Here is a 13,389-nt window from a genome sequence, read left to right as displayed (position 1 = left end):
GGTGAATACTAGTTGTATTAATGGGGCATCCGTTAGAAAAATTCTTTGCAAAAAAATCATGCTGGAAGTTTGAATTAAGAAGATATGAAGGAAAATCAAGAATATTGCGGTGGAAGAGATATATTAGAAGCACTTAAGATGGAAAGACATTTGCATTTTGGAAATCTTATCAAGTGATTATACATTGACCAAACAACTAATTTTTGAAAAGAAGTTTGGTGGGAATTGAGAGATTTTTCAAATGTCTTGTCCTTATGTCCTTATCTTTTAGCTTTGATAATGGCAGTTTTTTTTACTATAAATAGGGAGCATTAGAATACGCCAAGAGCATCCTATTCATACCTTAGTTATTTTCTTTTTCTTTTTCTCTGCATTTTCTCTAGAAGATGAGTAGCTAAAATTTTTAATTCAGTTCAAGGGAGAAAACTTCCATCTCCATCGTTGGTTGTGAGAAGATACATTCGGTATTTGTAGTTCATTTATATTCAAGTATTTGTTTCTCCTTTGTTTTATTTCTTATGTAATTGATTACTATTTCTTGTTTGTTGAAGTAGTTTTAATGATTACATGCATGCCTTCTAGTTCCTTTAAGTCCGTAATTGTTGTTAGGTATCAGAACAAGAAGCAATGTGAGTTAACTTGATTGTCTACCTCTTTCATGTTAATTTTAGCTGTGGTAATCAATGAAAGTAATCGGAAATTGACTACTGATAGATTGAGCACAAAGCTCTTAATAGCATGTTGGAAGAATTATTTGGGAGAAAAATGTTTGTTGGATACATGATTCCTTGTACCATATAAGAACGAGTTTAAGGCGAAAATGGTCTTTGAATTTCAACTGCAAGCGTAAGGTCATTTTAGAATTGTAAGATTTTTTGTCTTGTGGGTACTTCACAGAGTACAATTTATGGTGAGTTCTTTTGCCGTACATTTCCAGAAATGAGGTTGTGCCTTTTAATGGGTATTATGGGAATGTATGATTATTTTGATTGTCTTTTTAGCAGTAGGAACAAGTGATAATAGCCTTTGTGTGGCTGTAATTACCTAAACTTCCTTAATCTCTAATTAAATTGGGGAGAATGTGGTTTAGTAGGTAATTAGTTACATGAATTAAAAAGGGAGGGGTATTTTGGAAATGTAAGTTTGTTGTAGTGGTCTTTTTAGTTGTTGGTACAACTCCATGCGGAATAGACCAACATTTGAAATAAGATTTGCCAATCCAGCATTCCCCCATAGCCTATATCTTCGTGTTTGAGATTCCAGTCCGCCGATTCCACTAGTTACACACTATTTATAAGCTGTTCGGAATGAATCTAGCCAGACACTTAGAATAAATGAACCTAGACTAATATTATATAAGGTAAGATCCTAATTGATATTAATGGACACTAGTTGATACAACAAAATATTTTATTTGCATTAACGGTTACATAGACCATTTTCTGTTAAATTTCTAGTTTACAAGGAACTATATTTTGAAATGGATATTTTGAAACATTAAAATGTTTATATGGCAATAGATGAAATCAAAGATGGATTATTAGTAATTTACCCTATATTTATTATAGATTTTGGTAAGCGGAAGACTGTAATATGGCCGAATCTCACGTTTTTTAATAAACCTCAATGAAGAGAAATGATATTACTTAACTCCAATACTCATATGATATTGTTTTGGTGGACAATCCGGAGTTTCGAATAATCATCAAACTTTGAGAGCTCCAACCCACTCTAGGTAGGGGTGCAATTTAATTGAGCAACTTAACTTGAACTCACGAGTAGCTCGATCAACCTCTTGACTCGAGCTCGGTTAATGTTGAGTTCGAGTCGAGTTTGAGCTACTTGATTGAGGTTTCGAGTCAAACTCGAATATATATATCATATACTTGAGAGCTCGTTGAGTTCTATCGAGTACTTGGTATAATATTTAATTAATATATTATAAATAATTAAATTACCTTTTTAGGTTGTCATTTACGATATTTACGATCCTATCCATTTGTCGAGCTCAAGTAGTCGAACTCGATATCGAGCTCGCCAACTTCTTGCTCTATTGAGTCAAGTTCGAGCCTCTTAGTATCACATCGAATCGAGCTCGAGCTTTGTTCAAATAACTCGCTTGAGTTCGACTTTGAATACTGCTACAAGGTATCGAGTTCGAGGTCAAGTATGATAATGTTCAATCTTGACTCAACTTGATATCACTCCTAATCTAGGGTGCATAAACGGAGTTTTTCTTTTTCGGGTGGGTTGCAGCTGAGGTGGATGAAATGGATCATCCAGCAGGATAACTGTCGGGTCGGGTCGGGTGCCTAAGAATCCCATATGCCTTTTGCTCATAATTATCCTCTTACTAGTTCGTTTTGCTGTTTTTTTTTGGGCGATTTTGCTTTGGAAAAATTCAACTGTAAGTTTCCAAGATGTTCTTTTTTTTTTACTTTCAATTATTCAGTTTATGATTACTGAAACTTCAAAAGGCGCCTTTTTCTTCAATTGTTTGTGCAGAAAATGCTGATTCTGGAATTTGAAAATCTTAAATTGATTTGGGATGGAGTTAGATAAATGTTTAGGGGAATTATCCTCCCCAAAAAACCCAAAAAAGGATTGAATATTTGTTTACTGGATCAAGAAGTCTTGAATGATATCCTTGCTCACAATATGCAATTAACCTTGTTTGCTGCCAAAAAAAAAGGAAAAAAATGGATTTGAATCTTTATTTTTTTCTTGATTGATATCTTTGCTCATCATTTTGCAATTTTTTCCCCGGCAGAAATAAAAAGCCATGATTGTTGTTTCAAACTTGTGCTTATCTATCAAATACTAATATAACAAAATAACTTTTATGTTTTAATAGCGGTGCATTGGAGTCTATCAAATACTTTTATGTTTTAATGGCGGTGCATTAGAGTCTATAGCCGCTTTAGTTTCCAGTCATGGCAAACCAATGTTATCCTTGTCTACACACCATTTACGTTATTATTCTTGTCCACTGAAGATTTTCTGTGGATCTTAAGCAAAGAGGCACTGCAGAAAATGCAAGAATGGGATTTTTTTTTGCAAAGGTAGACCCCAAGGTTCAAGCCTTATAAGGGGGAACGAGGAGAGAACAGGGTTTGAGAGTCGAATATAGCTTTTGCTTATACACATAAATGCCTTGTTCCATTTGTTGATAGACAGCCTTTTACTTCATTTTTTTTGGCCTCTCCCTCTCTGTTTAATGATTTGGCTTTGGACTTTGTCAGCTGGAAGTTTCTGGGATCCTTGGATTTCTGAAAACAGATGAACCCAACATAAAATATTGCTCCAGCTCTCTTTTTTTATTGGTTTTGTTTAAATCCGTTCCTGGATCATCTATTGGAACTTTGAAAATTTGGAATGGATTTGGAATGCATTTGTATTTATTGTTGATGGTGTTGACTTAAATTTTCAAAGTTCAGTTTCCTGTTAATTTTGAGCTTCTTGCACAATATGTTCGTCGTTTACATTTTATGCTGGCAGTTTGCAATGGAGACTTAACTCTAATTATGCTAGTTTCAATTCTCTCCATGTCGTCCGTTTTATTTATTTATTTTTTGTCTTTCTTTTTTTCTCTCCCTTAAGTGTGTTGTTGTTTTACTGATTGGTAACAAGTAATTAGCAGAGAACACCAACTTCAGTTCTTTTGTAATCCAGATGGCAAATGGGGTCAACTATATGCTCAATTCTCTTTCTTTTACCTTCCCCGCACCTAAATATGCTGTAATTTTACTGATTGTTTTATAACCCAGATGGCCATGGAGGTCAGCCATACGCTCAAAAGGTACAACCTCCGTCCTCGTCGTGCTCACAAGAGAGTGGGATGGTGTGCATCAGGTAGCCTTCGACAATGTAAGAGGCATAACCTACGTCCTCGCACTAATGATCAGAAGAAACAGAGGTCTTCTATCCCTTACCTTTCACCAGAAATTGTCTTCAATATTCTCGTCTACCTTCCTGCTGACATACTTTACAATGTGGTGAGGTATGTCTGTCGGGAGTGGTACAAGATAATCTCTAGTCCAACATTTGTTGATGCGCACCTCCAAAAGGTGGACAGGGGCATCCTTATCAGGCAAAGCTATCCAGAATACTATATACATTATGTGGAAATGGTGAAACGTGATCTTGAGGTCATTGAGTTAGACTCTTCTGCTTTGCCAATATATAGTATGAGTAGCTGTAATGGTTTGGTGTTAATGGGTAAAAGTGAAAAGGAAAATCGTTATGTTGCAAATTTGGTTACAAAGGAAGTCGTAAACATCCCTCCTCCTTCAGCTGCAGCCAAGGCAAATATATGTTTTTCGGCTATGGGATATACTTGTTCCAAGAAATATAAACTGGTTGAGTTCTACTATAGTCATCAGTGGACATTAGAAATAGGGATCCTGACACTTGGTGTTGATAAAGAATGGAGGTGTCTTTGTCAACTGGATGGAACTTGGAAATTTGAGAAATTTAGAGGCATTGACTTAATTTTCAAGAAGCCAATTGTGAGTACTGATGGGATTTTGCATTGGCCACATGATCAGCATCCCTTAGTTCTTAATTTAGATCTCGAAACTGAGACTTTCTACATATGTGCTGCTCCACAATGTTCTGAGATGAAAAGAAGGAGATATTTGGGAACTGGGCAGTCACTTTGTTTTATGGATTACTTGGGGAAGTTTTCTTGGGAGCTGTGGTTGCTAAAAGATGCAGAAACTGGAGAATGGACTAAGCTGGCCAATATCGATCTAGGGCCTCACAAGCAAATGCTTCGGCGCAGTTTATGTCCAGGAGGGTTTCAAATTGTGCCTGTTGGTTGGCTGAAAGATGGGGAGATTGTAATCTTCTACGTTGTACATGAAGATGGAATCCCAAATGAAAGGTGCTACCATCATAAGATACATCCGACGAGAAACTGCATTACTTACAATGTGAAGACAGGAGTGATCAAATCATTTCACCTGGAGAAGGGTAGGGTTTTTCAAATGAATGAGACTTGGAGGTATATTCCGCATGCCAAGACCTTGGTTTCTCCAAAATTTCCAGTCAGTTAGTTGCTCTTTTTTTCTATTCAAAAAAGAAAAAAAATGGAAAATCAGTATGAGATGGAAGAAGAGGGAAGAAAGATTGGTTGCAATTAGAATAGGATCATTGTTGTGAGATGAGTCTTTCTTTCCCCCTTAATTGATTGTTGTTGTGTCATGAAGGTTGGATTAATTTCATTGTTCTTTATGGTTGCACTGTGATCGTAAGAGTATTTCACATTTTTGTTTTGCTGGTACTGTGGAATCTACAATTTTCCTTTTTCTTTTGTTTTATGGCAAAGTTGCTTCATTCGGAATATTTTGCTTTACTGCCAGGTAACTTTTGTTTTTCGATGTAATTGCCTTCTTTTTGTTCACTATAGAAATTCTCTCTTTCTTGGATGGTTCCACTTTTCCATGATGATTATAGCTTAGTTTGACATATTTTAACAATTCCGGTCCACCAATCATTGGATGTTCTCTGGAGAATCTTTTCAAGGGAATCATTCACAGGATATACGTCCATTACTAAAGAGTTATTTCTTACAAGTGAAGACCTAACAGTATGATTCATACATATTTGGGAATCATAATAGAAGTACAAGAAGCAGAACTGCAGAAGAAAATCAATCTGAAAAATCACACGTCCATTCAATGATTTGTAGCACCAAGATATGTAAAGCAAATGGTATAATTTGCATTTTCTGATCAGTGCACACTTTTTCTTGTGCATGAACGGTATAATACAAAGCGCAATCTGAAGTACATCGAGGGAAAGTGGGATTCAAGTAATCTTGCTTATCAACAACCCCCTGCCCCCAACCCAACAAAAAAAGGGGGAAGAAATGTGACATTCAAATCCGTGCAGTTTATTGCTGCCTGTATGTATAGGTAGAAACTCTAGAAGGAAACATTTGTTTTTCAGGTATAGGTAGAATCCCTAATTTTCAGGTATAAGATATACTTCTTCCATGAAATATAAACTGGTTGAATTCTACGTTCTTTGTGATAGGACATTGGAAGGTGGGATACTGATTCTTGTTATTGATAATGAAGGGAGATGCCTTTGTCAACTGAATGAAACAAGGAAATTTATGGAATGCTGCAGCAATTTCTCAACCCAGCCAAGTGCTAGCCATGGTTTTTTGCATTGGACGCATAAAACTCTTCCTTCGGTTCTTACTTTAGATCTTCAAACTGAAACATTATTCTGAGATGTAAAACAGGACATATTATTTAGTAACTGCGAATTCGCTATGTTTTATGGATTTCTTTCCAACAATAGAGAGGAAGAAATTTTACACCTAATCCTCAACCCAACTCAAAAGGCAATTGCTGACTTTCAAGGTGGACCAAGGGACTTAAACTCTCATCACTCAACCCTCTCTGGACCGATGTTTTATGGATTTCTTGGGGAAGTTTTTATGGGAGTTTTTGGTGCCACAAAACGCAGATTTTGGAGAATGGACTAAGCTAATTAACCACTATTAGTTTAGGAATTCTTGAACACATGCATGGAGGCTGGAGCTACAGCTGATCTCAGAACATCAAAATCCAGATATCATCAGGATTCTGAGTACTTGTGGTATTTTTTTAAATTTGGCCAGACTATTAAAATCCCGGATTATAGTTAATAGAGAAGTATCTGGACTTTACGTATCAATAATAGGCAATTCTGCGCTTTAGTAATTGTGGTTTTGATAGAATTTGGCGCCCTAACTCGGAAGGGATGATTAAGAATAGGCACTTTTTTGGAAGTAGCAAACTTATAGGATTTTTATTGGACTAATGAATCAAAGACTGGAGCATAGGATTTTGAAAGTTCTCAGCAGTATGCGATATTGGAAGTTTAGCTAGATCGCAATGGGAAATTCGTGGAAGAGAAAAAGGTTTATAGGTGAAATATTTTTAGCACAATTGTGGGATTAATACAATAAATTAATTACAGGTTAATCAAATTACAACAATCTCTACAATTTTAAGGCAAATAATGAAACTTATGAATCGTAAGATTTGAATTCAAGGGCTCTGAATCCTAGAAACTCAACTTTATGGTTTCAATTTTCTGTGAATGTACATAAATCAAAGTCATATATAGGTCTATAATCTATACAAATCAAAGTCATAAGACTCTAGTTATGACAATAATGATTATCATTATGGTCGGTTCCTAAAGCTTGTTTTACTCGACATTAAAAATTTCTTAAGCTACTTCGGCAGTTCTCAGAATTTGAGCTTTGTTTTCTTGTGGAAACAAAGGGGACCTAGAAGAACCAATTCTTGGTTGATGGACATATTTTCTAGGTATAGAGAATTCCATGGCTACAATCAAAAGAGTCCCGTGGCTGCTGTGGTCTTTTCCTTTCAGCCCGTAATTGTTGTTAGGTATTAGAACAAATCATGCATACACAAACAAGAGGAGTAATACATTCATCAAAACAGTTTCTCCATTAATATTACACAAAACAGATATTTACATAAGCCATACTCCAGATTCTTCAGATATATATTGCCTCCAGGCTCCAGAGACAAGATAATTATGACAACAAATACAACAGTAGCAGAGCAGCAGACTATCCATGGACTACCTGACTAATTATTAGCTGTTATTGTTAAAAAGCAGCTGCAGGCCTTACATAAGTGAATCCTTGGAAGGTATTGTTGGCTCATCTTGGACTGGAAGCTGGAGAATCAATCACAGGCAAGTTAGTGCAGCACTCCTGAAAGTTGGTGATGCATTGTTTTCCAGTAATTTGTGGAACAAGACTTGGTTGAATTTCCCGAGCCTCTAACTTCTTCCAGTTGATAGACCTGAACCATTTGTGGCCCTTTATCTCTTCGCTACCTGTCGGCCCGTTTCCAAGGCGTTTGTTTGCATCCTTTTGCAGTAGCCCTTTTAACAGTGAATGTGCATCCCTTGACAGAAAAGGTGGGAGCCTGATTTTATCCTTAAGGATCTTCCCCTGAAGTATGTGTTGGTTTTCACCCATGAAAGGCGGAAATCCTGTTAGCATCTCATACAAGGAAATGCCCAGACTCCACCAGTCAGCAGCTTTGTCATAATATCTCCCAAGAACAACTTCCGGTGCCATGTATTTCGTGGTTCCACAAATAGTGTCAGATCGGGTGTTCTTCTGATCTTCAAATTGCTTTGCCAAGCCAAAATCAGTTAGCATTGCATGTCCCTCTGCATCCAGGAGTACGTTTTCTGGCTTAAGATCCCTGTGCAATATTCCATTAGCATGGAGATAAGACACAGCGGAGACAATCTCAGCTGCGTAGGTTCGAGCTATATCCTCACGGAACAAGCCTTGCCTGCTTAATTGAGAGAAAAGGCTACCACCATTGACAAAATCAAGAACAAGGTATAGTCTATACTTGGTCTGGAAACAGTATCTGAGACGAACTATGAAGGGATGATCGACTTTTGCCAATATATCCCTCTCACTCTTCACATAATCAGCAAGATTGCTTTTTACAATCTTAGCTTTTCGGATGACCTTCATCGCGTAAAAATCTGATGTACCCACCTTCCTGACTTGATAAATTTTTCCATACGCACCTTCGCCAACAAGCTTTAATACCTCGAAGTCCTCCAGCCCTATTGCAGCACCTTCAACAGTATCTTTCTTCAAGATACCAGTAGTACTCTCAAGAGACAACTTCTCGAGTTTGTCCCTAGGGCCGGAAATCAAATCTGGATCTTCAGAAGATTCGTTTGCATCAGGTGATTGAGTAGGTAGAGGTCCAAACACGTCCGAAAAGTCCATATCAACGTGATCGACATCAAGCGGTCGTTTCGGGAGAGGCACAAGATCCTTTAGCGGCTTCCTTAAGATGTTCCCCATCAATCTGGGAAGATGGCAAGAAACCATGTTTACAAATAATGGTTAGGGAAGGAATAGTGATGCAGCAGAAATTTATACTACTCAACTACAGAAGAAAATCTGAAATGAGGATGGAAGGATGAAAAGATCAAAGGAAAACGAACAATAAGCCCTTGAACCGCAGGGGCTGCTTAGTGGATAATAAGCAAGAAATCCAGGGAAGATGCAGAGATCCTAATGCTAGAAGGAAACTCTTCGTTGTTTCGTTAACATCAAGGCAACAGCAAGAAGAAGACAGCGTCAAGTAGCCGCGGCTCATAACTGACTTTTTTTTTTTACTTTCTAGTAAGGAAAATTTCCAAATTAGTTCTGAGAGTCATTTTACACTTATCAAGTAACAAAACTAACTTTCTTCCTAGCATATCTTCTTTCTATCCTTAATTACTCTTGTTAGAATCCGGATTTGGATTCTTAATTGTATGTAGCTTTGCTTCGTTAATTTAATCCAGAGTTGATAATGCAACACATCAATATGGTATAATAAGGTAACGCACTATCGAAATATTTTGTAATTTAATTAGGATAACTAAGATAATCAATATTTGTGAATTATAAGAACTAGCTAGTGATTGAGACACACTATTTGTGTACAACTACCTAAAATTATAATCATTTGTAAAAATGATTTTCATAGAAAGTGGTTTACATTGCAAAGATTATTTTGTTAAAGACTTTAATGAACATAAAAATGTATAATAGATGGGTATATTTACTTGAGTAGTTACTAATATAATTGATAATTTCTAATAAAACCAAAAAAAATAATTCCTTTATGATTTTGGTTGAACTAGTTTACCCATGCTTAAGAGGGCAGAAGAAATATTTTTAGGCGATATGCCCCTTGTAGTACTTACACAAAAAAAAATTCCAAATCTTCATTAATCTTCACAACTGTAATACAAGTTGTAGTATATATATAACCCCCAAAACTTTTAGTCTTAGACAAGAGTTTTGATTATTAGACCAACTACAAATTGATACCTAGGGTTGACTCAATTATTAAGGTTGGATCACTTCCTCGACCAAGTTCGTGTATTTGAATCTCGTTGCTAGCACTGGAGCTAGAAATACTTCCCAGCGAGGGCACAAACTAATAATTGCAAATATATTTAATCCTTGTAAAACATAACTCTTAATAATGGTTTTCACATGATAAGTAATAACAATATATTCATTTAATAATCATATGTAACATAACTAACACAATTATATATATTCATATTCATAAGCATCTGTTATTTCAAATTCCTCATGACAAACTTCATATTTTTTTGTAACTTTTTATACTTTTCTTTTACTCAAATCCTCAAATTATTTTCTTGTCAATACAATAAAAACAATCATTTATTTAGAAGTCTCCCATTTAGAGAAGAAGGAAGATGAAGAAATTATCTAAATGCACTAAACTTTTTAGGTGCAAAAGTATAATTATGTGTGAAATACAAAATGTTATATTTGCAACTAGGAAGTTAAAGACTTAAGTGTTGTTTAAAATTTTTGCGACTTGTATATGAATGTCAATTGTGACTTGTAAGAATATCTTTTGTTCCTTGTATTTTGAATGTAGCAAAAAGTTAAAAAAAAAATAAGAATTTATTTGTGACATGTAAATGATAGTCATAAAAAATTTTTGTTCGTGTTTTGTTAGTTTTATTGGGACGCGCTAGTTAACCATCAAAATTGAAATAAGACCCCAAAGGCCTTGTGACTGGCAGACTTGCAAGTTATAAAAACAACCCTTTTTCGCTTACTGCTTTTATTTCTTTTCCATTTTTTGAAGGCCAAAACCAGAAAGAAATCCATTCTCAAGCCACCTCAATAAAGTGCATTAAGAAGAAGAAAAAGATAGAAATCCGTTTAAAGCAAAATAACTGCTATTTATTTGAGTATTAATGAATAAAACCATCCATTAGATAACATAAAATGAATCTCATGACATACACCAATCTTCACCAAAACTACAATACCATGAATACAAATAGGTAGTACAACATCTCAACTTTAACATAGAATGACTCAAGCACAAAAAAAAAAAACGTTCTTAGGGAACTAGACTAAGTGGCAGGTGAAGCTTCAGATTAATCATTCCAATATATCCACGAAACAATAATCAAAACCTGAAATAGAATATTTCAAGATTTTGCAAAAGGAAAAAATAATTAATTTTGCAACAAACACTAACGAATGCAGAGTTTTCCACCAGAAAGAAAGAAGGAATCCATTGAGATACAAGTTATTATCCAATTCAGGCTTGACTTTATTTAAGATTGTCCCGTCAATCTAAAGATCTGACAAATCAAATTAAAATAAGTGCATTAAAAAAGTAAAAGACAGAACTATTTCGGTCAAGCTGGATTGAAAATAGTAGAAAGTGAAGTGCAAAAGCATGAATGTAATTCTACCAGAGGCAAGAAACTTACAGAGGAATGATGGAACCATTCTTGCGGAAAAGATCAGCCGCTATCCTGATGCTATTGACAATGTCAACCTGGATACCTTGTCTCTTGAGACGGTACCTTGTCACAGCAGCTCCAACCGGTTTAGCATCAATCGCAATAGACTTAAAACCTTTAAATGCTGAAGGCAGATCATCAGAGATGGATTTTTTCAGGTTACTGCCAGCATATTTCTCACACATTCGGAAGTCAACCGTGAATGAGAATGTACTTCCAACTTTTGGCCAGCTAATGAAGCTTATCTGGCCACCCAAAAGACAATCCTAACATCGCTGTAAAATTTCCCTACCTCTTTTTGATAAGAAAAAGAAATTTTATTACTAGAATTGTTGGAAATCGTCCAACAACGGTAAATGATTGGAAAAAATGGGGAAGAATTCCAAAAGAATTCAGCATAATCAGATGATTTGGCATAAAGAACCAATTCATGAGCTATTGTACGTGTTTGTGTCTCTAAGAACCCAATTTACATTAGTAGAGTTGTGATATGATAAACCTATTCTAGTATTTTCGATCCAAGGCCTGGTGGGAAAAAGTACATCCTCAGTAGAGCACAAACTTTGAATTATTTGTAGTGCATCCACCTTCAAGAATAAATTTTACTTACCTTTGTCATATTAAATTGAATTAGTAAAAGAAAAATAAAAAACTATATCCTGAGAAAAACCATCATATGTATAGCTCTAATCCATATCATACAATTGGATTAAGTACCAAGCCAAGTGTCTATGAGATTTTACCCAATCCATTGTTATTTGTTAGCCTCCTACCCATTGGTAGCACTTAACCCTTGAGAAAATTATATCCCGAGAACAGATAAAAACAAACAGATCCGTAGAGCAATATTACATTGGTTCAAATTCAAATGAATCTATTCCTAGATTTTATCACCTAAGTATATTCTTTCATTTTTTTACACATAGTTATTATATTCTTTCCTTTTTTTGCACATAATTAAGATTTTACTATTGGAAAAAAAAAATCCCAATCGGTTACTCACTCAATTCAAATTTCGTCATTCTCCTTTTCCCACGTAATTGTTAATCCTAATTTACTCCAATTAGACTGGCTTCTTCTTCACTCTTTCCTCCAAATTCCCCTCAATCACGCATCGAAGAAGCTGAATTAGTTTGATTAAGGTAAAATTTTCTGCTTCTTCAGTCCCTTTTTTCCCCTTGTTCCAGTTTTACAACGTTTTGGATTTTTCAAGTTGTATTTGAACCTTTTACTACTGTGATTAACATTTTCTTGTAGTGATAGAAGGAATGGACGGCAAAAGTGGCGCCACTGCTTAAGGGTTAGAATCGTACGTTCTTACTTTTCTTGTAGAGTATTTACCCCTTTCCAACAATTTGAATGACGACACGTTCTGAATTTTTTTTTCTTTGTTTAATCGATTTTGGGACATCCAACAATTTCATTGTATTGAAATGTGCTAGTATTTTGTTTATGCCTCCAGTTTATGAACCTGTGGAATGGATAATTAGTTTTTTGAAAACTCTGCTTACTAATTTTAATTGAAATGCATTTAATTAGAAGACAATCAGGAGAGGGTTGAGCTAGAAACTAGTTTTAGTATATTTCCTGTGAAGATCGAGATTTGTCTACTTGTGAAAGTATTACATTTACTTGTTTACTCTTTTTTGTTTTAAAGGGATTCTCGAATTCTGTCACTACTTGCCTTTCAGAACCTTAAGGAATTATTAGTTTTTGACAGAAGTTCATGATGAGGAATTAATACTTACATGAGGAGACATTTTTGATACTGAATCATTGTTAGACAAATTTCTTTTGTTTTTCCTTGAGTTAGGGGCCGAGGAGGAGGGTGCTGCCTTTCTAAAGATTTGTAACAGAGATGGAATTTTTCTAGAGAAACAAGGAGAAATAAGACATACAAGACACCACTCACAAGATATAATAGAGAAAAAGATGCTAAGAAAATTCATTAACAAATAAGGAAAGTAGGAGAGGAAATGTTTTAGGAATCCACCATCCACCACGGCTAAATCAAATCAATTC

At 35.3% G+C, this 13,389-nt stretch overlaps 2 protein-coding genes across 5 annotated transcripts; one reads left to right on the top strand and one right to left on the bottom strand.

The window, feature by feature from the left end:
• The first annotated feature begins 346 nt into the window (after window positions 1–346).
• LOC113689362 (putative F-box only protein 15) lies at window positions 347–5,314 on the top strand. Of its 4 annotated transcripts, none has more exons than XM_072056280.1 (2): window positions 347–464; window positions 3,768–5,314. In XM_072056280.1, exon 2 carries the CDS (start codon window positions 3,768–3,770, stop codon window positions 5,055–5,057), a length of 1,290 nt encoding a protein of 429 aa, XP_071912381.1. In that variant the 5' UTR covers window positions 347–464; the 3' UTR covers window positions 5,058–5,314. The 4 variants fall into 4 exon arrangements, with proteins under 4 accessions (XP_071912381.1, XP_071912378.1, XP_027062949.1 ...); XM_072056277.1 differs by lacking the exon at window positions 347–464 and adding an exon at window positions 1,982–2,148; XM_027207148.2 differs by lacking the exon at window positions 347–464 and adding an exon at window positions 1,983–2,407.
• A 2,379-nt stretch (window positions 5,315–7,693) lies between these two features.
• On the bottom strand, window positions 7,694–11,552 carry LOC113694324 (serine/threonine-protein kinase AtPK2/AtPK19-like). Its single transcript, XM_072071489.1, has 2 exons — window positions 11,335–11,552; window positions 7,694–8,879 (listed from the first exon to the last, which is right to left on the bottom strand). Exons 1-2 carry the CDS (start codon window positions 11,550–11,552, stop codon window positions 7,694–7,696), a joined length of 1,404 nt encoding a protein of 467 aa, XP_071927590.1.
• Window positions 11,553–13,389: the final 1,837 nt, after the last annotated feature.

The sequence above is a fragment of the Coffea arabica genome, chromosome 1e, assembly GCF_036785885.1.
Source record: "Coffea arabica cultivar ET-39 chromosome 1e, Coffea Arabica ET-39 HiFi, whole genome shotgun sequence".
Taxonomy (NCBI): domain Eukaryota; kingdom Viridiplantae; phylum Streptophyta; class Magnoliopsida; order Gentianales; family Rubiaceae; genus Coffea; species Coffea arabica.
The sequence above is the reverse complement of the archived record's forward strand: the minus strand, read 5'-3'. Positions and strand labels throughout refer to the sequence as shown.

What these genes read in the sequence shown, in the direction of transcription:
- LOC113689362 (XM_072056272.1), top strand. Translation starts at nt 3,042, where the DNA reads ATGGGATTTTTTTTTGCAAAG. An exon ending in TGGGATTTTTTTTTGCAAAG is followed by an intron (nt 3,063 to 3,767) that starts GTAGACCCCAAG and finishes TTTATAACCCAG; the next exon opens with ATGGCCATGGAGGTCAGCCA.
- LOC113694324 (XM_072071489.1), bottom strand. Translation starts at nt 11,552, where the DNA reads ATGTGTGAGAAATATGCTGGCAGTAACCTGAAAAAATCCATCTCTGAT. An exon ending in AATGGTTCCATCATTCCTCT is followed by an intron (nt 8,880 to 11,334) that starts GTAAGTTTCTTG and finishes CCATCTTCCCAG; the next exon opens with ATTGATGGGGAACATCTTAA.